This window comes from Colius striatus, chromosome 11 (genome assembly GCF_028858725.1).
Source record: "Colius striatus isolate bColStr4 chromosome 11, bColStr4.1.hap1, whole genome shotgun sequence".
In the NCBI taxonomy this organism is placed as follows: Eukaryota; Metazoa; Chordata; class Aves; order Coliiformes; family Coliidae; genus Colius; species Colius striatus.
The window spans coordinates 12,437,976-12,462,766 of record NC_084769.1 but is presented as its reverse complement, the minus strand read 5'-3'; the positions used below and the strand labels follow the sequence as shown (position 1 = coordinate 12,462,766).

General features: G+C 40.4%; 1 protein-coding gene across 3 annotated transcripts; it reads left to right on the top strand.

The window, feature by feature from the left end:
- The first annotated feature begins 3,177 nt into the window (after positions 1 to 3,177).
- SEC22A (SEC22 homolog A, vesicle trafficking protein) lies at positions 3,178 to 24,791 on the top strand. Of its 3 annotated transcripts, XM_062005103.1 has the most exons (8): positions 3,185 to 3,251; positions 3,989 to 4,081; positions 9,343 to 9,546; positions 11,411 to 11,574; positions 12,817 to 13,011; positions 17,711 to 17,829; positions 20,492 to 20,557; positions 24,010 to 24,791. In XM_062005103.1, the coding sequence occupies exons 3-8, from the start codon at positions 9,365 to 9,367 to the stop codon at positions 24,208 to 24,210; spliced, it is 927 nt and encodes a 308-aa protein (XP_061861087.1). In that variant the 5' UTR covers positions 3,185 to 3,251; positions 3,989 to 4,081; positions 9,343 to 9,364; the 3' UTR covers positions 24,211 to 24,791. The 3 variants fall into 3 exon arrangements, with proteins under 3 accessions (XP_061861088.1, XP_061861087.1, XP_061861089.1); XM_062005104.1 differs by lacking the exon at positions 3,989 to 4,081 and having other exon boundaries at positions 3,178 to 3,251; XM_062005105.1 differs by lacking the exons at positions 3,185 to 3,251; positions 3,989 to 4,081 and adding an exon at positions 3,357 to 3,777.

Below are 24,791 nucleotides of genomic sequence, written 5' to 3'. Positions count from 1 at the left end.
TTTGACTTCAGTGCCCGGGAAGCTGATGGAGCAGATCATCTTAAGTTCTATTATGCAGCACATGCAAGACAACCAGGTGATCAGGCCCTGTCAGCATGGGTTTATGAAGGGCAGGTCTTGTTTAACAAACTTGATCTCCTTCTGTGACAGGGTGACGTGCCTGTTGGACAAAGGAAAGGCTGTGGATGTTGTCTACCTTGACTTTAGTAAGGCATTTGACACTGTTTCCCACAGAGTTCCCTGGAAACTGGCTGTTCTTGGCTTGGATGGGCAGGCACCTTCCTGGGTGAAGAACTGGTCAGATGGCTGGGTCCAAAGGGTCAATGGAGTTACATCCAGTTGGTGGCTGGTCATGAGTGGTGTCCCCCAGGGCTCAGTGCTGGGGCCACTCCTGTTTAACACCTTTATTAATGATCTGCATGAGGGGATACGGTGCACCCTTAGTACATTTGCAGATGACACCAAGCTGTGTGGAAGTGTAGATCTGCTTGAGGGTAGGGAAGCTCTACAGAGAGATCTAGACAGGCTGGTTGGCTGGGCCAAGGCCAATGCCATGAGTTTCAATAAGGCCAAGTGCCAGGTCCTGCACTTGGGCCACAACAACCCCCAGCAGCGCTACAGACTTGGGGAGGAGTGGCTGGAAAGCTGCCAGGCACAGAGGGACTTGGGAGTGTTAACTGACAGTGGCTGGACATGAGCCAGCAGTGTGCCCCAGTGGCCAAAGAAGGCCAATGTCATCCTGGCCTGGATCAGGAACAGTGTTGTCAGCAGGAGCAGGGAGGTGATCAATCCCCTGTACACTGCTTTGGTGAGGCTGCATCTCAAATACTGTGTCCAGTTTTGGGCTCTTCTCTACAAGAAGGACATTGAGGTGCTGGAGAGCATCCAGAGGTAGACTACCAAGCTAGTAAAGGATTTGGAGCATGTCTCATATGAGGAATGGCTGAGGGATCTGGGGCTGTTTAGCCTGGAGAAAAGAAGGCTCAGGGGAGACCTTATCAATCTCTACAACTACCTGAAAAGAAGCTGTAGAGAGGCAGGGCCAGTCTGTTTTCCTTAGTAACAAGTGATAGAACAAGAGGAAATGGCCTCAAGTTGTGCCAGGGGAGGTTCAGGCTGGATATTAGAAGGAAATTGTTTACTGAAAGGGTTGTCAGGCAAGGCTGGACTCCATGATCTTAAAGGTCTCTTCCAGCTGAAATGATTCTATGATTCTGACCATCCTGAGGGCCTTCAGATCCTAGTATCTGCCTCTCTGGTCAAACACCCCAGGGTGGTAAAGACCAACCCTGGTTGCTTGGCCGGTGAGGTTCATCTTGGTCTTCTGACCAATCTGGCATGATCTCTGGCCACCTGGGCCATCTCATGTAGAAAGACCACCCCGGGATGCTTGGCTTTGTTTCTGAATTTCTGTGCTGCCCTTTTGATTACTTTGCTCCTGAGTGAAGCTCACTAGAGCCCAAAGGTCCAGACTGCAAGGTATATTATCTCTACAACACTCTTTTTATCTCCAACACTCTTTGCAATGCTACTTGCACTTGGATAGTGAAGTACTAGCAGATGGAAGGAGAAATTAAAAGGCATTATCAAGGAAATAAGCTGCTTTGAGATTTGAGCCAACAGATTAATACTGTATGATATGGTAGGAACAGTAAAGTTGAGGAGCAATACAGAGAGAAAATTATTCCTGTATCCATAAGGAAAGTAGTTTTAAAATAGGAATCTCACTTTCAGATCAGTAATGAGATTTGAAAACTTTCCTTTTTGTATTGGCATTTATTGCTGAAACATGCCCAGTTCATTTGTCTGCGAGTCAGTGCAATTAGCCTGGCAGCTGGTATCTCAGTGCACATTTCTTCATGAACAACCACATCCTCATTGTACATCCTCCCCATTGGCAGCCACGTTTGCTGCCCCATCACAAAACACAGCATCAAGTGCATGCCAAGCTCTAAATGCAGCCATTACACCTGGCAGAAACTGGTCAATTATAGTCAGAAGTCATTACATAGGAGAACCTGAGGAGCACAACTACCAAACCTCATTTCCTTTGAAAATGAGTTTAATTAAGAATTCACGGAATCACAGAATCTTAAGGGTTGGAAGGGACCTAGAGAGATCATCCAGTCCAACCCCCCTGCCAGAACAGAACCACCTAGAGTAGGTCACACAGGAACTCATCCAGGTGGGTTCTGAATGTCCCCAGAGGAGGAGATTCAACAGCCCACCTGGGCAGCCCCTTCCAGTGCTCCCTCACCTGAACAGTGGAGAAGTTTTTCCTTGTGTTTCCTTGGAATCTCTTAGGTTCTAGCTTGTACCCATTGCCCCTTGTCCTATCATTGCCCATCACTGAGAACAGCCTGGCTCCATCCTCCTGACACCTGCCCTTTATGTATTTGTAAACATTACTGTCATCACCTCTCAGTCTCCTCCAAGCTAAAGAGCCCCAGCTCCCTCAGCCTTTCATCAGGCTACTCCCTACATCATCTTGTGCCCAGAACTGGACACAATATTCCAGATGCGATCTCCCAAGGGCAGAGTAGGGGAGGATGAGAACCTCTCTTAACCTACTGCTCACAGCCCTTCTAATACACCCCAAGATGCCATTGGCCTTCTTGGCCACCAGAGCACATCACAGAATCTTTAATGGCTGGAAGGGACCTTGAAAGATCATGCAGCCCAACCCCCTTGCCAGAGCAGGACCACCTCGAGAAGGTCACACAGGAACTCGTCCAGGTGGGTTGTGAACGTGCTGGGTGATGGTCATGCTGCTGTCCACCAGGACCCCATGGCTCCTATTCTCTAACAGTTCTTATCAGTAGGCCACCTCACCAACTCAACACACTGGGCGCTTTCTGCGACACGAGCAGTGTCAGACACTGAAACCAACACTGGAAACAAGTCCCCAGGGGCCCGGCCCGTCAGCCGGCGTTTCAGGCTGCGGGGAGCCGAGCTCAAGAGCGGCTGGGGAAGGACTCCCCGGCGCAGCTCCGCCATGAGGCAGCCACGGCTGAGCGGGGCGCGGCGGAGGCGGCGGAGGCGCGAGGCGAGGCAGCGCCTGAGGGCCGGCGCGGGCCCGCCCCCGTCGCCATGGCAACGGCCCCGCCCCGCCCTGCGCCGCCCCCGTGACGCGGGGAGGGGCGTGGCGCGCGGGGCGGACGTGGCCAGTACCCACAATGCCTGGCGGGAGGCGGCCGCCGTGGCCGCGCGCCGGTGCCGCCGCTCCGCGCCGCTCCGCTCCGGGGACACAGGTAGCTCGGGCCCCGCCCCCGCCGCGCCGTTGCCAGGCGACGCCGCCCGCCCGCCCGCCCGCCCGCCCGAGGCCTGTCGGCGTGAGGGAGGGCGAGGGACGGACGGTGCTGCCACAGCGCCCTGCGTTCGCCCCGTGTCCCAGGGCCGGGGTCTCGGTTGGCGCGTACCTTTCCCTTTCCGCCCCAGGGCCGGGACGAGGGGGCAGGAGGAGCCTCGCAGGGCTGTAGGCGTGGGGTTGGTCCTGCGGAGCGAAGAGTCTTGTCACTGATTTCTCTGCCTTCTGGGCCACCGCCGCCGTGGGCTGCCGTGCGCAGGAGCGGGGCGGCCCGGCCCGGCCGCCGGAGTAACGGGGCCCTTTGCGTTTCCTCATCAGCCGGGAGAGAGGAACCGGCGCTACCCCTGGTACCGGCTGCCGCCAGTTCTGTCTCTCTCGGAAGGTTCGCCGCTGTCAGGGAGCGGGTGCAGCGGGCAGGACAGGTGCAGGAGGCCTGCTGGCACCTTGGGCCTCTTCCTGAATGCCATTCGGTGGGTGAAGCCTGCCGTTGCGGGGACCTGTGGCTCTCCTGGCTGCCAGCGCAGCCATCACCGTTCTGCATAAAGTTTTATTAGGTTTCCGAGGTGTCTTTTTCCTCTGCTTTACGGGAAGGATTATATAGGCTAGTGATTCGGGATTATTTTCTTGTCTACTTACACCTACCGATGTCAAAGTGACTTTATTTGTTGTGTCCTTCTGTAGTGCTTCAGCTTATAATACAGGTTTCTGAAGTATGGTTCAGAGTGGAAGAATGAGAGTCCTGCCTGCATAATGCAACTGTCACGACCTTCAAAAGTGAGAATCATTTGCCCAATACTGTTGTGTGTACTTGAAGTAAGCACAGAAGCTCTGCCTTCATTCTGTGTGAAGCAGGTGTGCAGCTTTGCACTTGCTTCCCGATTTTATTTTTTATGGAAGGTGATCATGAGAGGCTGGCATCCTGGCAAGAAATGCCTTGGCTCCCTTGGTGCTGAAGGCTAGTGGGCACAGGAGGGTAGGTTTGCTGTAACACTAGATCTACTTAGAATCTTACAGGTTTTGTGAAGCTAGATTGGTTTTTTTTTTCTTAAAATTAAATATCCTGACCGAAGCATATTCAGAGGTCACTTTCGATCACTTGTAAAAGAAGTTATGAGGAGACATCAGATAGATACAGAACAATTACTGTCAGATCACAATTGGAAGATATGTACCCCTTTCTAGGACTTTTCTAAATGCCACCTCTGGATCAAGTATCATAATAACACACACACAGACACAAAGAGATGATAATTGAATCTCCCTTCAGGTCAAAAAAGGTATGGTAAAACAGACTGTGGTTTCCATCGCCTGAGATTTCCCACTCATAGGAGGAAATGAAGCTGAAGCACCTGTGATAATCCTTATTTGTGAAAGTGGTGGAGTTTGACATGTGTATGATAAATTGGACAGCTTCAAGGAGGGTAGGGTAACAGAGAAATGACAATTTCCATTGACTCTTACCTGGCTGTGGCCACCTTTCTCTATGTTCCTGTTTTCTGTGAGTTCTCCCAGCCTCATTTGTGGAGAGGACTGTGCAGTGTCAGTGTCAGGAAGAAATCAGTGAAGGTGGGCCAGAAGTGCAGGGAAATAAAAAAATAGTGCAAGCATGGAGTGATGCCTCTATGATCTGCTCTCCCTGTTGCTGCTGGTGGTGGGGTCAGAGTCTTGCAGAGTAAAGGGCTGTGTTTTAGATTTAATAACCCCTGTAGTTTTTCTGCGAGCTTTTCCAGTTGTAGTGTGACTTCACCTGACATTTTAGCATTGACAGCATCCTGTGACAAGCAGTTCCACTGCATACCTGTCTTGTGAAGAACTGTGTTTGGCACCCATGAGCCTACCTGCTGCTGCTCATTTCTTTGTGGCTGTAATGGATTTATAGACCATTTGTAGTGGAAGTGCAGTCTTTTGTCACCTTCAGGCGTTTGATAGATACAGACTTTTTTGGAAGAAAAACCTATCAAATTTGTAACAGTATGGTGAATGACTTTGTGTGGTTTTAAACAGGTGTTTAAAAAGGCATTTAAAGATCGTTCCGGAAACACTGCCATATCTTTAACGTTCTTTCTCCAGTCTCTACCAATATAACTCTATATCAAATTTACTACTTCATGCCTTTTATAGAGCCATGTTGTTTTGAGAGCTGGGTAAAGTAGCTCTTGCATTTTGAAAAGTTAGTAAGTTTTTTTCCTATATTCATATATCTTCAAGTAAGGCTGGATGTTCCATTACAGTATGTGTAGTACACATCTCTGCATGTGCGTGATCTTGCACCCAAAGTGATTGTCTTCTATTATTTTCATTTGTTAGGTAGCTTTCTGATTCTGCTGTTAGGAAGCTGAGGAAATAGTACATATTTTCACTAAGTGTGGTTTTCAGATGACAGTAACAAAACCTGGGTGGTGATCTTGGGACCAGTCTTCTAAACACAAGTTCTACCTTCTGTGATTTCATAATACAGTAGGAGAATTGACAAGTTTTAATGGAGGCTTATCTTCTGCTAGAGCCCAGTTTCTCAAATATAAGCAGGAGTCTTGAAGGAAGTAGCTATTTTGGTTCTAGATTTATGTAAATATTTATTCATGTATAAAGTAGACATAAAAATGGAAAGATTACCTCTAAAGAGGTGTTCATCCTTTGCTTTGTCTGTTAGCCATGCATACATACTTTTGTTAGTGATATTTATATTCTGTGTCCTTAGCTGTAGGAGCAAAGCAACTGTTGTTAGATTGAATATTGAAAATCTCACTGTGGTTGTGATATGTTCCTAAACTATTGAGGTTTCTGTTCAGAGAAGATAACAGATGAATTAAACTTAGTGAATGATGGGATTCAGAGTCAAAGGTTGCATTACCCTGGGTTACTCACTGTGCAGATGGATAACGTATTTTCCCATTTTAAATGGTTGAAGTGATGAAACTTCCTCAACTTCACTTAAAAAACACAGGAAAAAACCCATTTCTACTAATTTCTATTTGGCCTGTCCTATTCACTACCTTTTCCTAAATCAAAACATGAAGCTATGTTCCTTTCTTCCCATTAAGTACTAATAAAGATATTTGCTTCATCTGTGAACATGCAAATCCATTACATTACGTTTATTGCAATTAAGTTAATGAGAGAAATGCTAAACTTTGTTGTCACATCATTGTTCTTCTGTTTATAGTGATATAGCTCCCAGAGGCGTTAAAGAATAATCCCATGTACCAGTACAGCCTGGGAAATGAACTCTTAGTAGTGTAGGGAAAAGGGTCTGGGGGGGTCTTGGTGGACAGCAGGATGAGCATGAGCCAGCAGTGTGCCCTCATGGCCAAGAAGGTCAACAGCAGTATGAGAACGGCTGTGGGACAGTAGGTTGAGAGAGGTTCTCCTCCCCCTCTACTCTGCCCTCATGAGACCACATCTGGAATATTGTGTCAAGTTCTGGGCCCCTCAGATCAAGTAGGACAGGGAGCTGCTGGACAGAGTTCAGTGCAGGGCCACCAAGATGATGGAGTGGAGCATCTCCCTTCTGATGAAAGGCTGAGGTAGCTGGGGCTCTTTAGCTTGGAGAAGAGGAGACTGAGAGGTGATGTCAGTAATGTTTAGAAATATGTAATGGGCAGGTGTCAGGAGGATGAAGCCAGGCTGTTCTCAGTGATGTCCAATCATAGTACAAGGGGCAATGGGTACAGGCTGGAACATGAGAGGTTCCAAAGAAACACAAGAATTTCTTCCCTGTTCAGGTGAGGGAGCACTGGCACAGGCTGCCCAGATGGGTTGTTGAATCTCCTTCTCTGGAGACATTCAAAACCCATCTGGACAAGTTCCTCTGTGACCTACTCTAGGTGACCTGCTCTGGCAGAGGTGTTGGTCTAGATGATCTCTCTAGGTCCCTTCCAACCCTTAAGATTCTGTGTGATTCTGTGTCTGTGTGAAGTGCCTTTTCAGAATTGAGTTCCAAGTAGGTAGCAGTGGTTATAGACAGAACCATTACAATTTAAAACTCATCTGCTAAAATTTTGTCATACTCCTGAGCTGCTGCTGTGGTTATGTGGTTAGCAGCATAGTTAAAACAGGTGCTGCATGCATTCCATGTGAATTGTCCTGCTGGGAGCACATGAACTCCTGCCAGAAGTGCGTGAACTCAAATAGAGATAGATAAAAATTTCTAGAACCGAGGGTTTAGTTTCTAGAATGCTTCACCCTCCTACAAGCCAATCTAGAGCAAACTCTAACATTATTTTGTTTTCTGGGTTTGTGTCCATCTGATCAAAGAACTTTGTACACTAGGGAATTCTGTAGTGAAGTGCTGAAATAACAAGCCTCCCTGATAATGCCCGGAGGTATTCAGTAGCCTACAGGCAACAATCACTTCTTCTGCTGTTACCACTTTGCTGAGAGGCTCGAGATGCTCCACAAGTAACATATGAGGGCATTAATTTGGAATTTCTTTATCTGCTGTGATGCACCTCAAAGCAGGTTAAAGTTTGACAGCTGATTTTGTAGAATTGACAATTGCCACACATTTGCAAGGTTTTAATTATTATATGCCTCTTCCCAAGGAGTCAATACCCTAGGAAAGAAAATTGTTATTGATCATTATTCAGTGAGGATCCTTATGTGTATTATAACTTTTGGGTGGTGGGAAGTATGAGAGGTCTGAGTTCATGGAAAAAAATAGCTATTTTCTCCATTTTATGAAGAGACAGTGCTATTTTTGGAAAATTTGGATTTCTGACTTTTCAGGATACGGTCCTTCAGCTGAAAAATGTTGTGAAGCACCCTTAATGTCATAATTCAGAAGGTGCTGCAAACATGTCAGTATTGCACATAAAAGCATATTTCAGCTGTATGCAGAAATATGTTTTCTTTGCAATTTGTGACTGTATGGAACTTGAGTAGCATCATCTGAGGGAGGCACAAGCTATTTTTTTCATAATCTCTCAAGTGATAGGTGTAGTGTATAGTCGGAGTCTGCAGAGCAATGTTGAGTTGAGGAAGTGTTTGCTTTTGGCTTCCTATAAATTCTAGCAGTTCGCCCACTTGTAAGAGGACAGATTTGTGTACTGATACCTAGCAGATAAATAATCCTTCTTTTAATACTTGTCTTGCTAAACTTATGGATATTTTGATTTAATATAAAGTTTGAGGAACCTGAAGGTTTTAAAAATGTGTCTTCAAAGATTATCTGCAGGCTCTGTGTTTGTACTGTTAAATGCCCAATATAAATTGTCTCCTTCTGATCAAGAAATGCTTCAGTACACAACTTTTTCTTTTGTAAATGACCACATTCCACAAAGCTTTAATTATTATGCTTCAAAAATTACTGTAAAAGCACATAGGCTTTGCAAGCACCATTTCAACGTGCTCAGTATTTGCATAATACTGATAGACCCAACCAGGAGAAAAGACAGTCCATGTTTAAGAACTTCTGTTCTGAGCTGAGAGAGCGACATTCCATTCCTTGCTGTTCCAATGCTAGATTTCCCATTAGATAGGATGTAAGTTGTGTAAGTCTGTTAGGATACTTAAGCCTGTAGTCAATAACACAGTTTCATGAAAGCACATTAATATTGTTGATGATGAAGACCTGGATCACTTTTCCATCTGGCATATCTTTATAGTAAACATTTTCCCTCTCTGCTGTTGTTCTTGGGGGTTTTTTTTAGACTATAATTGTTGTCTCACTAAACAAGAAGATTCACAGCTTAATTAAAGGCTTCAAAGCTTGACTATGTGCTATGGCAGTACTAAGGCTAAGTCACGATGTTTCAATCTCCATAGGTGTCTCTAGGTCAGAATTTATGGCAGTTCAGGTAAAGACATTTGAAAATGTGATATTGATGTCAGATATGCTGCTGCTTTGTGGTTCCCATAGGCTCATAGGTCTCATGCAGTTAGGACTCTAATCTGAGTTATAGTTTAAAACCTTCTCTATGCTCTTTTTTAAGCCTGAGACCAGTATACAGCTTGGGAAATCTGATTCACCGTAGCAGACTTAATTGGTTTTGCTTTTACCTTAATTCTGATTCCTCCTGGTTTGTGTTTTGTTGTAGGTTGTCGTTAACTCCGTTGGCAATGTCTATGATTCTGTCTGCCTCTGTGGTCCGTGTCAGGGATGGACTTCCGCTGTCTGCATCTACTGATTATGATCAGAGCACAGGAATGCAAGAATGTAGAAAATATTTCAAAATGCTCTCAAAGAAACTTTCTCAGCTTCCTGATAGATGCACTCTGAAAACTGGGCACTATAATATTAAGTAAGACTTCTCACTTACATATTTGCAACGTCCTGGTTTGCGTCTGTCTAAGTTAAAAAGTTAACAGTTCACATTAGAAATGACTTATCAAACTAAGTTCAGTTCTTGGTAGTATATATTTATCAGAAATTTCAAGTTGAGAAATTGCAAAAAGGTTTGAAACCTTCTCAAACTTTGGTAGAAGTTCTAGTTTGAAACAGTATTTTTGTAAATATCAGAGACCTTGACCTACTAGAAATAGTTCTTTACATTTCAAGGTTGTGTCTTGTGTGAAAATGTCCAGACTTCTTCATGCTGGTTCAACTAGTATTTATTAGTTTTCTCTTTTTAGTCTTTTTTTAGTACTTTTCTTAAAATACCCAAATACTTTTATAACCCAGTATTTCCAGAAACTTGTGGTTAGAAAGTTACGGAATTAGGCCCATTTATTGTACTTTCAGAATTCCTGTTGACGTCAGAGAAAACATTCCCTAAAACCTCAGCAAAAGTCAATCATTATTTCCTATGGCATGCAGGGAGTGGGAAGGATGGGAATGTTTTTTTCTAGTGTGAAGTCAGTGTGTCTTAAATGGTTGAGTGCAGCCTACCTGCGCTTCCACAACGATGCTTTTTCTTCTCATGCTTTTGTGTTTTGACTTTTTTTAAGCAGCTTTCTCCATTTTGTGAGCTTGTCAATTTGGTAGTGTAACTGCATGACAACACTGATTAAGTATTAGTTCAGAAGATGCTCTTTTTCCCCATTTGCAGCACAAAGCTTGGATTACTTTGAAATAATTCTTTGACTTTACACAGAATTTTGTTTTATATGTGACCCTTCTCCTTAGTGTTGGTAAGCAAGTGTACCTGTTTGTAGTAATTCAGTTCCACTTTAGCCGAGCTAAATTCAGCTTCTAATTTAGATAGGCTATTTTAAATGAGGCAAGTAATTTCATCCTAACTCCTAGCAAACATGTATAAGTTACAGTGTTGGAAAGTACATCACCTGAATGATTCTAGAAAGTGCTCGTCCTTCTCCATCTCCCATTGGTATATGTGAGTTTTCAGCATTTCTCAGGATTAGGCCCAGTCTGTGTTTTGGGTTTGTTTTTGGTTGTTTTTTTTTCAAACCTCAGCTGTAGTTGGCTTGTAAACTGATGAGGTTAAACTTTCAAGAATGACACAGAAGGCTGTGAGGACATTTGTTATTACTTTTGTCTGATTACTTTTAATAGTATAAGTTATCCATCAGATTTTGAAGAAATTTGAAGGTATCAAGAAAATGAGCTCTATTTAATAAATTGCCCAAATGCAATAGGAATATGTATATTTAAAACTGTCCCTTTCTAATTTCATATTTGCCATCTCTGATCATTCTTGCAACTGTCTTTGGAGAGTGATGAGTCATGTATCTATGGAACAGTTTTATTTCCTTAGACATTTTAGAAAGAATCAACTGCCCTCCCATTCCCACCCTCGGTCTGAAGACAGTGTTTGCATTTTTGAGAGGTACCAAGTCATATTCTGCATTTCAAGTGAACAAAAAGCTTTTATGGGACAAACCTGCTGTGTTCCTTTATTCCAAAAGCTTTATGTTGTTTTCTGTTCCATGTATGTGTGTACCTATGTGCACACACACACATATGCATACATATATATAACATGGCTTCTCATATGACCATAGAATGCAGTGTTGAAGTAAAACACTGCCTACCAAGAAGTAAGTTGTTTTTCTTCTGCAATAATGTTGGACTTTGTGGTAAACATTAATTCCTTTGCTACCTAAGAGCAGGTTTTGCTTTCTTGATGCAGAATATGAGAAGTCTAGCAAAGAAGTGAGTTGCCTAGATTGAAATTGGAGGTTTTGAATTTGTTGTCTCAATTACAGCTTTATAAGTTCCCTGGGAGTAAGTTATATGATGCTGTGCACGGAAAATTATCCCAATGTCCTGGCTTTCTGCTTCCTGGATGAGCTTCAGAAAGAATTCATCACTACCTACAATATGATGAAGACAAATACTGCTGTCAGACCGTACTGTTTCATAGAGTTTGGTAAGGACCTGACTTTTTTTGACTTGATTTTCACTCTGAAACACATCAGTATTTCAATAGATGTGCAACATAATACACACAAACCAAAGACATCCAAGGCAATTTATAGCTGTATTTCAGGTGGATTTAGAATCTAATTTAACTCCTGCTGGAGTCAATAAAAAAATACTTCTGTGGGCATTAAATTAGGGTACTGGAGTTTTATCCAAACTTGTTTATAATCTTTCTGTTCGTTCAAAGAGGTTTTGGTTTAAGCCTTGTGTGACCAAATCTGGAGTTCATCTTCTCCCAGTTAATAACACTAGGAATTGTTTGGCTTTGTACACATTGAAATACTTTACCTGTAAAGACATTGAGCTTCCTTAATTTTTTCAAGTAAAATATTGCAATTTCTTGTCTGCTTTTAGCTGTGCTGTAGTTTTTATTCTGTAGATGAAAGAGATTTTATTTGTCTTATGACATAGTAAAGCATTTAATCTTCTGTCATGCAAGCTCCAAATACAACTAATCTCCTGTCTACTAGATAACAGCTGTTACAGATTCTATTGATATCTGTCGCTTTAATACTGTGTGTTAGGCAGTTGTTTTAAATGTTCTTATAAAACACATTAGAGCAGAAAGAACTGCAGTTTTAGAAATGGGAGGAAGGGTATTTCAGTTGGTTAATTCCTGTCTGTAATTCAGTCAGGCAATCTTCAGCAATTTCTGTATGACATTGTGGCCTTCCTTATGAAGATTTCCATGAATGCTTTCTTTCCCCAACGACTCCTTTGTTCTGCTAGTTGTTAAATTAGAATGTAGGTCTGTTACAATCTTTATGTCTGTATAATATCATCTTAATTTTTTCCATCTGAATATTTTGCAAGCATGTTTCATACTCAGGTAAGTTTGTATTGAATGCAGTGGGTAATTTTTTTCATAAGGGTATTTACTGAACTAATGGAAAACCTAGAGTAAGGTCAGTAAATCCATTGTATTAGCAGTGCATTCAGTCTCATGCAGTGAGAAGTCTTTATTCACAGTTACTAAGTTATTAGATTTTTAGAGCTTAAATTTTATTTTTACTGTATATATTTTATTGATCTATTGAGTCACAAAATAGAAATAATATTAAAAATCCAAGATAAGTACGAGCTTTTCAAACAATTTGTGAAGTATTTAGTACATAAGCTGCATGGTCTGGGATTATTTCATTCACAAAAGTCCATAAAGAGATGCTTTTTAATTTTAAATTTCACACAGATAATTTCATCCAGAGGACTAAACAGAGATATAACAACACACGTTCTTTGTCAACAAAGATGAATCTTGCTGACATGCAGACAGAAATCAAACTGAGACCACCTTATCAAATGTCCGTGGCAGAACTTGGTTCAACTAACGGGTTTGCACATCTGTCTGTGGCAGAATACAAGGGTACTGGTAAGATATCTGCAGGTAAGTTTTAGACTTTTGGTTTTGTATCCTTAAATAGGACAGATTGTAGAATTAATGTTTGTTATTTCTGTCTTTAAAGAAAGCTTTTTCACCATGGTGTTCTTAAAGCATAAAGCTACCCTGACCTTATGTTTTAGCTTAGATATCTGTTTTATCCTCTGCTTAAAGTGTGTATTTTCCCAAGGCACTTGGAGAGAGAGATGCATCTCAATTCAGAGAATTGTTTTATTGAAGGCAAAAAATATCTTCACGAAAAAAAGCAGATGAAGATGAGCACTTAACAAGATGATCTGATTCCTTTTTTTTTTTTTAAGATTTATGAAATTTTGTATTGTTTCTGCCCGGTAGGACCCAATGATGACATAAGCTAAGAGCATAACGTCAGCTGGAGGGAGAAGCATCACTATGTGAAGTATCCGTGACAGCAAAAATCCAAAGATCTGTGCTGGCTAAAACATGTGCTCTCTAAAATAAGTGCCTCGTTTTTGATGTTAATAATAGGAGGTTTTTATATACTTGCCACATTCATTTGGAAGTAGTCATTTTTTTCAAGTTTTAATCTATTTTACGAAGGAGGTAATTATGGAATTGTGTAGTTGAACTGGGTTAAAGGTTTGTGCTGTCAGGTGAATGCTCAGAACTAGTCTGAAACCCAGCTTTAAATGTTTCTCAGAAGGGCAGAAAACATTAAACTCGCCAAGTCCTTGCACTAATATGTGGACTCCACACTGACATCATCTGATTTCAGTCTTCTAGGTTTAGTGGAGAGAAATAATAAAAAGAATACAAAGAAGTGTTGATTTTGATTAGTTAGCATCTTCCCCTTTTTTCCCCAAAGTATCCCTGTCTATAAGGCAAGTTATCCTGGGCAGACATTCACTTACAATATAAGGGTGAAAATTGTAATCATCAATCTAAGTGCTTCCTGCAGGTCTGTAATATGAGGTCAGCTTGATTTTGTGCAGTTTATACAGATATTAATAGGATCTCTTTGCCAGTGTAGTGTCTTAATTACTTGTAAAGATTCCTCTAGAAGACTGAAAACTACCTTCTACTGAAGATGAAAAACAGAGCTGCTAGGGTGCCCTATTTGTACTGCAGAAGCCCTGACCCTGAGAATTCGAGGTGCTATGAGACACTGTAGAAATAGCTTAGAGTCTCTGTATTTGCAGCTAAACAGTATTAGAGATAGATTATGGAAAATGAATAAAGAAAAAGTGTGAAGGTGTTTAAATTGTTTAGAAGAATGGAATCTTTTAAGCAGCACTGTACATACCTTTAATCATCTACTGCATATATGTGTGGGCTGTTTCTAAAAGTATGTAATGCTGCAATACCATTCTCTCACCACTTTTGATACTTACATTGTTGTTACCTCTCAGTGTTCTAATGCAATCCTGACTTGTGGAAAAGGTTGTGGTGGCAGAAAGGGCAACTGATCGACTCTGAAAATTATCTGGATTCAAAATACCTGCAATTGGAAAAAGAAAGAACAATAAGCATGATTGAATTCTGCCTCTGTTAGAATTGGCTGTATTTTTAAAGTTGTCCATGTAGTAGAAGATGAGGTTTTTCTCACTTTTCTGAATGAAAGTGTTGGAAGATCATATGGGCCTACATTAAAATGCATAAACACTGTTACCCTTTTTACTGTAAAATAAAATTACACAATAATTGACACATGAATTTCCACCTACCCCTCCACAACTTGTCTTACAGGAGCAGTTCTGTTGTCCTCTTCCCTTTCCTGCTGACTATATTCTGGTTTTCCCCTTTCAGTTACTTTTACCTTTCTCCTTCCTCTGTTCAGTTATCCACTTCCCTTCTTGAACTGCTGTAGAAACTCACCATCAAAGGCCTGTACATTATGAGAGGTTTACACTCTGCTCCTTCTTCAGCTCTTTGAGTTTTAGATGCTGTTGGATAACAGTGTCTTTTTTAAGCAAATCTCCTAAGAAGTTTTGTTATTCTTTACATGCATTGCTTCTCTCCACCCTTGAAAAGAACTGTCTCTGGCTGGTTGCTGCCCGCTCAGTTGGCTGGACTTCAAAGTTTCTCCTTTGCTCTAAGGACAAATTCTCACTAAAAGATATGGTTTGCCTAGTGTAATTTCCTGTAAAATAACATGACTTGCTGTAAGTGAATTAAGTATGTTAAGTTGGATAGCATGCAGAGGTAGGAAGTCAGGTAGACACAAATCTTGTTTTGTTAGGCAGAATAGCAGAATTTGATGGTTAGTTTTGGCTGTGCCTGTGAAACATTGTCAGTTACTTGCTTATACTTGTAATTAGATATATGTCTAGTGTCTAGTCTATAGGCCTCTTCTGTTGTGAAACTAATTGAAAATAGCAGCCCTTTTCCTTTAGCCAAAGTTGTGCTTTGTAGTGAGGAATAGAGGCAATTACTGATGCGTAAAGTGTGTAGGTTATGGATAGAATTTTGTTTCAAAGGTGAATGTAGGTATTGGCAGGCATTAGAAATACGACAACAGCATGCTGCTGTGTGATGGTTTAGGTTAGGATAAATTTACTGGTTTGTGATTATTATTTCTTTTTGGAATGAAGGAACAGTTGTCAAATCAAAGTTACTTTTTGCCTGATGATATACTCAACTTTTTGTTTCATTTTTAAACAAACCACTAGTGCAGTTTCTCATATCATGTAATTTCCCAAGTTTCACTTTAAATATCTACAGTTTAGTTCCAAGTATGTGCTTTGTGTGACCCTTGATGCAGAGTTTTTGATAGGACAGTTACAATATTTCCAAGGTTTGTAGAGGTACTGACTCAAGGACAGCTGTCCTTTTCCCTGCCTTCTCTGACACTCCTTCTGGTTTTGCCTTTTATTTTTTTTTTGTGTTGAAATTATTCTTGTTGCTTTGCTTGTAACACTAAAATTCGTTAAGCCCTGGAGAGCTTAATGACATCAGTAGTGCTGTGCAATGGCCTTTGAAGTTTTTGGATTAGTTTTCATAGTTTAGTAAGAGAAAAAAGTTTGTATTTTATGTTCCTTCATAGACTGTCTTGATTTAGCTGTCAAGACTCTTTACTTACCCCCTCATGGCTCTCCAAGAGCTGTTTTAAATACTGTTTTTTAACACATGTTATTTTAAAGTTACCTTGATAGATGGGGAAAATGAGATTGCCTGAAGTGCTGTGTATGGAGAACAGTGAATTGATTTTATCCACTAGTTAATGAAATGCAATTACTTTTGGCTAAAACCAGTCACATACACCTTCAGCTTTTTGCCACTCTCTAGATGAGATGATTCTTAAAAACCAAAACAAACCAAAACCAACCAGTTAGGAGTCACTGAAAAAGACTGGCTTGGGATGCAATAGCATATTTAACCTTTATTGAGTGATTGCTTGTAAATATTCCTCTAATATGCACCACAGTTAGAAAAGCAATAAGCTCTGAAAGTTGAACATGGGTTATGTTGTTGTTTAAAAAAACCCCAGCTGATTACACTGTTAAATTCATCACAAATGAGTTAACTGAACTAATTTGGTGTTTTATTTTGAAGTTATCACACACTCATAATTAGACAGCCCTGTCTGCTTATCAAGGTGAAATAACTTTTGTCATTGTGTCTTTAGGTTCTGTAACTTCATAAACTGTTTGGAAAGCCTTTGTCTTGGATCTTTGCAATGCAAATAACTGGGACTGACACCTCCCTCTCTATTAATGTTACAGTTCATTAACCTCATTGTTCACATCTTTACACTTGGTTGACTCGAACAGAATGATTTAAATATGGCTCGGTAGCCCTATTGTTTTCCCAGTGTTGCCTAGACTTTTAGAGGTTCTGCCTTGTTTTTTCATACTTGCTTTCTGTTATTAATTATGGAAAGGGACAGTAATGAGGAGCATACACAGCTGTTATGTACTTGTGACCTTAGATAAGCCTGAAAGAGTGAGTGTGCATGGAAAGAAAGTGATTTTAATTTGAATATGTTTATAAGAGACTTCTAAGCACTGTCTGGAAGGTTTGTATAAGCTTGTAATACAGATACTAGCTTAGTTTCAGAACTCTTTTTTCATTAGTGTCTTTGATGGCACTCACTGGCTGTATTTTTTAAGGGAGAGGACTGTAATAGCTTTGCCTTATAGTGTTCCATTCAGAAAACAGGCTAAATCAGTCTCAATAGCTCTGCTAATGCATTAGTGTTAAAGAAAAGAGCAGCTCTTAAGTACGTGACTTATTAGCTGGCTACTAATTGTGGACAAATTTCACTAGCAAGTGCGTCATTTGCCATTGATTTCCTGGCATGTTTGAGCAGCTTTCAGTACCATCTTGAAGAAACTTGAATGTACTGAGTTAATGACTAAATATATATGTGAACTGAAGTCTACTTTTTGTTAAACCTCCTGTTGAAGTTGGGATTGTTGGAGTTGTGGAGTCTCCTTCCATGGAGGTCTTCAAGACCCACCTGGACATGTTCCTATGTGACCTGATCTAGGTGACCCTGCTTCTGAAGGGGGGCTGGACTAGATGATCTCTAAAGGTCCCTTCCAACCCCTACCATTCTATGATTCTATGAAGTATTTTAAGAGAAAAAAAAAGATTTGACGTTTTGTGGTTTGCTTCAGTGATCTCTTCTTGCTCTAAAAGCCAATGAAAAATGAGATTCCTGTTTTATGAAGTTTCTGAAGACATTACTTTGGCCTTTGATATCTTCTTTTGCTTTGCATTGCAGCTCCTCATCAGCGTCTGGAACCTGTGACTCTGCCAGGAATTGTCTCATTTGTGCTCAGTCTGTTATGTGGAGCTTTGAATTTAATTCGTGGCTTTCATGCAATAGAAAGTCTTCTCCAGGTATTGTACACGTGTATGAGTTGAACAGTTAAACATCACAGCAGTCATAATATTCCCTTAGAAGATGCTTGCTATATGAACTAAATCTTGCCAGTGTTATTTTCAAAACTGGTGTGAGACGAGACCTCTGTGTATGAACCCTACACTGTTTGTGATCTGTGCATCCTTCTTGAGTGTGTTACGTCATTCATTGAGGCTGAGAGTTTCAAAAGCAGTAGAAGGTGGCTGGGTGTCTCCTTCCTTAGTAGCAGTGAACATGTGAACATAATGTTCTGTTTTCTAAATTTATGCCAGGATGTGAGATGTTTAATTTTAATAGAGGTTATTTAAAAACACTTGAGAGAAACAGTGAACAGCTTTGAAAGTCTGACCAATATTTGAAAGGTCCCCAGACCAGAGAACTTTAAACAAGTTTTGTAAAATTGTGATTTAGAAACGTTTTTTAGGTTTTGTTTGTTTTTAATCGATCTTCTCAAGAAGGATGCTCATTTCAATGTGTGAAAGGATCAATGTAAGGAAAACCATCAAGTGATTTCTTTTAACCCCACCTATCTTTCCCTGCCCCCAAAACAACAACACTTCCCCTAACAAAACAACTTCCCCAACAAACGTTTACTTGTTTATGTGAACTCCCTGCTCTGACCCTCCCCGGTAACCTTCCCATTTCTTTCTGTTCTGTTTCTCCTGTTGTATTCTATTGCTCCAGGGACAATGATAGTGGTGAGTTATTTCTGACAATTCAGGTGAATGTGCTGGTAGTGCCTGCAAGCAGATACAGCAAGTTCATGTGTCTTACCACAAAAAAAGAGGCTTAACATTAAGTGTTATGGTGATGAAAGTACAAACTAAAAACCACATGGAAGTTTTCTATAAAAAAATGGGAATCCTCCTGCTTGGCTAACAGATAAACTTTCTATTCAAACACAAATCTGGGCTTTATAACGGCAGTGCTTTTGATACCTAATGGATTTTGTAGGGAAGCAAGGTAAACAAGATGGCCTTATTCCAGTTATCTCACATAATTATTGATACATATGAAGATTTAATAAAGCAGTGATGTTTGAGGTCTCAATATTTCCTGAAGACTAGTGAATAGGTGAACAGGGTTAATGAAAATATTCCATGCTAGGTCCTTATTTTGTAGTGGTTTTTTTTGTCTTTTTGAAGGAAAAAACCCCAAGAATGATACAGTGAACATACATCTCTGTCCCTAATTAGATTTTTCTGTTATGCACAATTGTCTCAGTTTATAAATAGGAATGAGTTGAAAGTACACTGTAGTACAAATAGTACTGAACAGATTTCTACCACTTAGTGTACCGTTTCTAGAACTTGTTTTGTTACCTTTTCTGCTGCTGAAGTTTCAGAAGGAATGCCAGTGTTAGATTAACTTCATTGATGGTAGAGCAGCCAATTAAATTGATTCTATATGTTATTGCATCTGGAGGTAATAGATGGCAGTACAGATGGAAGATAAGGTTTTTATTTCTGATGAATGAGGCACACTAAAAATCCATTACAATTTCTGTTAATTTATTTAATAATGGAAAAATCCACAAGGTTTAGGGAGAAATAATCCAAATCGTGATTAATGGAACTTCTTCTGAGAAGTCATTCAAGAGCTTCTTTCTGAATTAGTCTTTCCTTTGTAGTCACTATTTTTATGTGGGTGTGGGCAAATCTCTGTTGCAATCTGTAGCAATACTCCAGCAAATCTGTGATTCTGTGAAATACGCAGTGGCACCAAGGCAAAGATTTACATACAGTTTAGAAGTGTACTGCAGTGTGTAGGTAAGTTTCATGTGTAGACACACAAACCTTGTTTTAGTCATCACTATAGATGGAAATGCATCACACTGAGATACTCTGAGCAGAACTGAGTTGTAGTTCCAAACAGACCACCTCTTTTCAAGATGATACTTGCTTTCAAGGAAGGACATTTACATGAGTACCCATTGTTTTCCTTGGAAGGTTTTGGATGCAGTTAGGATGAGCATGTAAAATGATTCTACTCAGCTCCATAGAAATGATAACAACCCCCTTGAATAAGATAGAAGAAATTTTGGTTTGGTTTGGTTTTTAAAAACGTTGTAAATTTTCACATCTTTTCCTTCAAGAAAACTTCACGTTCCAACAATCCCTCTGCTATCAGTTCATGTGCTTCTGTTTTTCTCACTGGTACGGAGGCAGAGCGCCTGCCTTGCTCTCTGTGTGGGATTCTACCACACCCTAGTGGGCAGTTTTCCTTATTTCCTTTTATATCGTTTCCATTTTGTGAAACTGGAGGAAGGCACAAGTTTACAAAGTTGATATTAAAGATAGTTACCAGTGGTTAGACTTGGATTTTCGAGGGCAACCTGAGAACATTATCCAGTGTTAGGGCTGGGCTTCCTTTTAAGGCTTTTGAAGATCTCAGCATTAGTTGTCCATTGTGAATAAACATTTTGGTCAGATTCCAGATCTCAGTGGGTTTTTTTTCCAGCCATGTAAGTAAGCAATGGTTAGTCCTAACTTTTGGGTTTTGTTTAACACAGCATTGAAACTACTGTAAATCTCTGTGTGAGACTATTTTAGCATACAGTAATGAAAAACTTACATACTGTAAGGATCTGCTATTTCACTGAGACACTGTAAAACGTGGCTTTTTGGTTTATTTCCACAGAATGAAGGTGAAGATTTCAGCTACGTTATTGCATTTTTTCTTGGAACAGCAGCCTGTTTGTACCAGGTGAGTTCTTCTGCTCGCATAATTGACTAGGTGATGTTTCTAAACTCTAGTGATGCATAAATGTCATCATGTTTTCTTAAATGTCACAGGTAGTTGAGTAGGGTGATTATAAAAGTAATTTCTGCTCTGTTCTATTTCATTAATCATAAACTATCACAGAGAAGCTTAATAGAAAGAGCTTGTGTTTGCTGGCATTTTTGTCTAGTTGGTTGATGAAGAGATTCGTTGTGCTTTCCTGTCTGGAGCTTACAGTTTATCTCTGTTATCTGCTTCTAAATTCAGAAGCAGTGGAGGTTATATTATTTCCTTAAAGTAGTAATTACAGTTCAGGTAAACTTAACCATCTGAACAAATGCCTTACTGCTGCTTCCTTTTGGGAAAACTGAAGTAAATGCAGCAATACCTAGGCAGCACACCCCAGAGTTTTCCTCACTTCATACTTTATTGTACATCTCCTTCCTTTCCATAGCTTTCAGCCACTTTCCGCTGTGTTTTGCTTCTCCTCTCTGATACTTCACATTGTGATTCATGTCTGTAGGTTTTCCAGTTCTGCATCTGAATTTGACTTTCCTATGTAATTTGTAGCAAGGTGTCCTGAGCCTGTTGGCATTTGTCATTCAGTGATACTGCTGTTATGTTTAACTGTGACTCTAACGTCTGTTATGCTCAGTTGTTGTTATTAGACGTTTTGACTTTTAATCTCTTGCACTTGTTTCCACGTGCCAATGTTTAGTGTGTATCAGACCATAACATAAACAGTGTCCCAGGATTGGCCTTTTAATCAGCATTTCTATCAGTAAGCCTTTTGTCCAGGATACCTGTAATCTCCATTCTCTGCTACTTAGCTCTAGCAAAATGTCACAGTACAGTTTCTTCACCACTTTTTGACTTTTCATCAGCCTCTACCTTTAATAATTCTTCAGATTGGTGTTAATTTTCCATGCTAACAATCTTTTTAATATTAAATAAGGTGGACATTCTTTTTTTCATTTTTGAGTGAAAAATACACATTCTTCCTTTCTCTCCCAAATTAGAAACCTTATTCTTTGTAAAATACTCATGTCTGGGCATTGAGACATAAGGACATATGTCTTTTCCCCAATGCCTACTTACTTAGAGCTGTTTTAAAGAAAGAATCCATGCAACTTGGAATACAGGCTTTTCCTTAATATTCCAAATATATCTGTTGAGATTCTTGTTGCACACCCTCTGGTGTCAGTCCTACTATATGCAATTGGTCAATTTTCAGAACTAAGAGGGATGTCACTTCTCTGGGATGTTCTGGTGTTATTTTACCATGCTTAGAAGTTCAGGAGATTAACTCCACGTATTCCATGTCGGCACATTTCACTGCCATTCAGCTACATGGTGTCTGTAATGCAGTATTGTCTTGTTCAGTTAGTACCAACTTAGCAGGGTGTTTGTAGTTTCCAAGAAAATGTTTGTAACCTAAGTGTGCAGGCAAGGAATGAGACTTAGATGGAATATGATGTTTGAGGCTTGCTGACATGTCTAGTGTTCCTCCACGGTTTGTAGTCTCTTCTGAAGAGGAAAATGTATGAAAGTAACAACTGTCTCAGTTGTACCTGAAGTGCAGAGAGTCAGGAGCTGAGCCTTCAGTCATTTTTTAACATTTATTAAAAAAATACCCAAATCAAAGTCTTATCTGAAGTAGCACAGAGGAGCTTTCTACATTAAAGCATGCTCAGTAATTGCCACGCTAACACTTTCCTTTAAAAGAAGAAAAAATACTTCTCAGGAATTTCATAGCAGCATTTGACATGGTAAGGTGTTAAATTGACAGTGTTTTGGCCTTTAGGCTGGTGCTGTTTTCTGAGTGGCAGATCTCTGAGCATCTCAAACCTAGACTAAGGAAAAGTTAAGCCTCCAAATTCATTTACAACAGATCAGTAAAGTTCAACATCATTCAACATCATGTTGCAATAACATTTTTTAAACTTCTGTAGTATTTTTTTGTTTTTAAACCCTTCAGTTTATTAATAATTTTGATGAAGCATATCCCGACTTATTTTAATCTTGGAAGCAGTTACAGCTTTGTGTCTTGTCAGCGAAGACATGACACTAGGAAATGATCTGAATTCTTATTGCTGATGGTACCAACTAATTGCTTTTTAAAATATGGATTGTAAAACTGTCAGCACAGGGAGGTTGCCTTTATTCTGTTCAAAATGGCCAAGCAGGTTCAGAGGAATGCCATCTACATTCTGAAACACATGGATCACTTATCTCTAGTTTTACTTTGCTTTGGAGGGACGTTGAAATCTTACTGTCAGAAGAAACGTATCTCTAAAGATATTTAGATATCCAGAAATTGCAAGTAGTTTTGTTAATCTCAGCCACACTTAGAGTGGAAATGCATACTTTAAAAGAAAGAGGTTGAGTTTCAAATAGAATACAAAGTAATTGCATTGTTTAGTTGCAAGTCTACAATGTTTTGGCTCTTTTTTGAGGAACACAAAAAAGACAGTTTTAAGTAGAGTTTCTGGATTGATAAAATGTGGCAAATGCCCAAGGAGAACAGAAATGACAGATAATCTGATGATGGATGCTGTTAAAATCATTCTGTGAGCATGGTTATATACCCCCTGGGACAGATTTGGAATACAAAGTAAGACCTATCTGCAGACAGAACCAGCACCAGAGGAGGTGCAAACAGGGTTTTTGTAGAAGTCAAGGAAGTGGTTTGGACAATAGCAAAAGTAGAAGCAATATCTACATAAAAGCTATGTCCTTTTAGAGATGAAAACTGGGGCAAGAGACATGAACAGCTTTCCAGTTGTGTTAGAAAGAAGGCAGAACAGGGAACTGTGAGCAGCCCTGTGTGTTGCACCACAGCGTGCAGAAACTGACCCTTAAAGTCTGGTAGAGTTAGAGCTGTGTATTTCTCTCCAAATGTGATCCGTTTGGCACCAGCTGAAGAATGGCAGTGGCTATTTGTAGACCTTTCTGTGTCTGCCACTCAGTGCTCTGCATTAGCCCCAGCAGGGCATGGGATGGTGTCTGGGGGATTGCCTTGTGCTTCGCTTCTCCAGCTGTGCAGGGCCTTGGTACTTTCCCTGTCCTTCCCCTTGCTTGAAGACTGAACATTGGCTCTTGTTCCTTCTCCATCACTCGGCTGGAATAGTGTATTTTAACCAGAGATTGCCAGGAACATCCACTTTCCTTTGACATGAGGCACTCATTATTGCAGGTTATGATCAATTAGTATGAGAGAATTGTTCTCAAAGAGAGTTTAATGGTGGCAAAACATAACCTTGTCTTGATGTCAGGTGCTTTTCCCCCTTCCACAACTGCTGAATTGATACCGTTTTACATGTTTGATTTAGACTTGTTTTGGGTTTGTAATTTCTAAGTGAAGTGACCAGATAGTGTTTCTTCAGTGGAAGTTATTTTCCATATGGGAATCTGATATCTGTTTTGTTTCCTGACAGTGTTATCTGTTTGTATACTACACGGGCTGGAGGAATGCCAAATCCTTCCTGACTTTTGGCTTAATTTGCCTGTGTAACATGTACCTGTACGAACTGCGCAACCTGTGGCAGCTCTTCTTCCATGTGACTGTGGGAGCATTTTCTACCTTACAAATTCGACTGCGACAACCACAGGGAAAGTCTCCTGATTACAATGTCTGACCAACTCTGGAACATTCAGAGGCAGTCTTGTTCCAACAGTTACTCACTCTCAGGAATGTAAAGCTGTTCTCCAAAAGAAGAAGCTGTCCGGATGGGCCTTTATTTAATTCTTTTTTTAAATACAGCAAGATGCCTGTGGACATTGGACATTTTTTTTTTCACTTGGTGGTTAAACTTTTTTTTTTTTTCTTCTTTTTTTAAAAAAACAAAAGAACACAAAAGAATATGGGACTAGAGGAGGAAAGTGGATCATATCCACGAAGCGTGGCTCGGGGAATTTGACTGGCGGCATGACAAAGCTTCATTGGGAAGTATGTTAATGGGAGGAATGTATAGAGTATGTGTTCTGCATATCATGCAAGCTCTTCACTTCCAAAATCAGTTTTGCCTTTGTAAGGCAGTAGAGAATAGGCTAAATTAATAATAACGATAATAATGCTACTGCATATTAGTAGAGTAGATTTGGAATATGTAAGATGCTACATGTTGGAATGTTTTATTTCACATTGATGTATACCTGAATGTTTCCTTAATTAAAACGTAACCTGGAAACTCTGTTTCTGGGGATCAGCTTTGTGGTA

What these genes read in the sequence shown, in the direction of transcription:
- SEC22A (XM_062005104.1), top strand. Translation starts at nt 9,365, where the DNA reads ATGTCTATGATTCTGTCTGCCTCTGTGGTCCGTGTCAGGGATGGACTT. An exon ending in ACTGGGCACTATAATATTAA is followed by an intron (nt 9,547 to 11,410) that starts GTAAGACTTCTC and finishes TCTCAATTACAG; the next exon opens with CTTTATAAGTTCCCTGGGAG. An exon ending in TACTGGTAAGATATCTGCAG is followed by an intron (nt 13,012 to 17,710) that starts GTAAGTTTTAGA and finishes TTTGCATTGCAG; the next exon opens with CTCCTCATCAGCGTCTGGAA.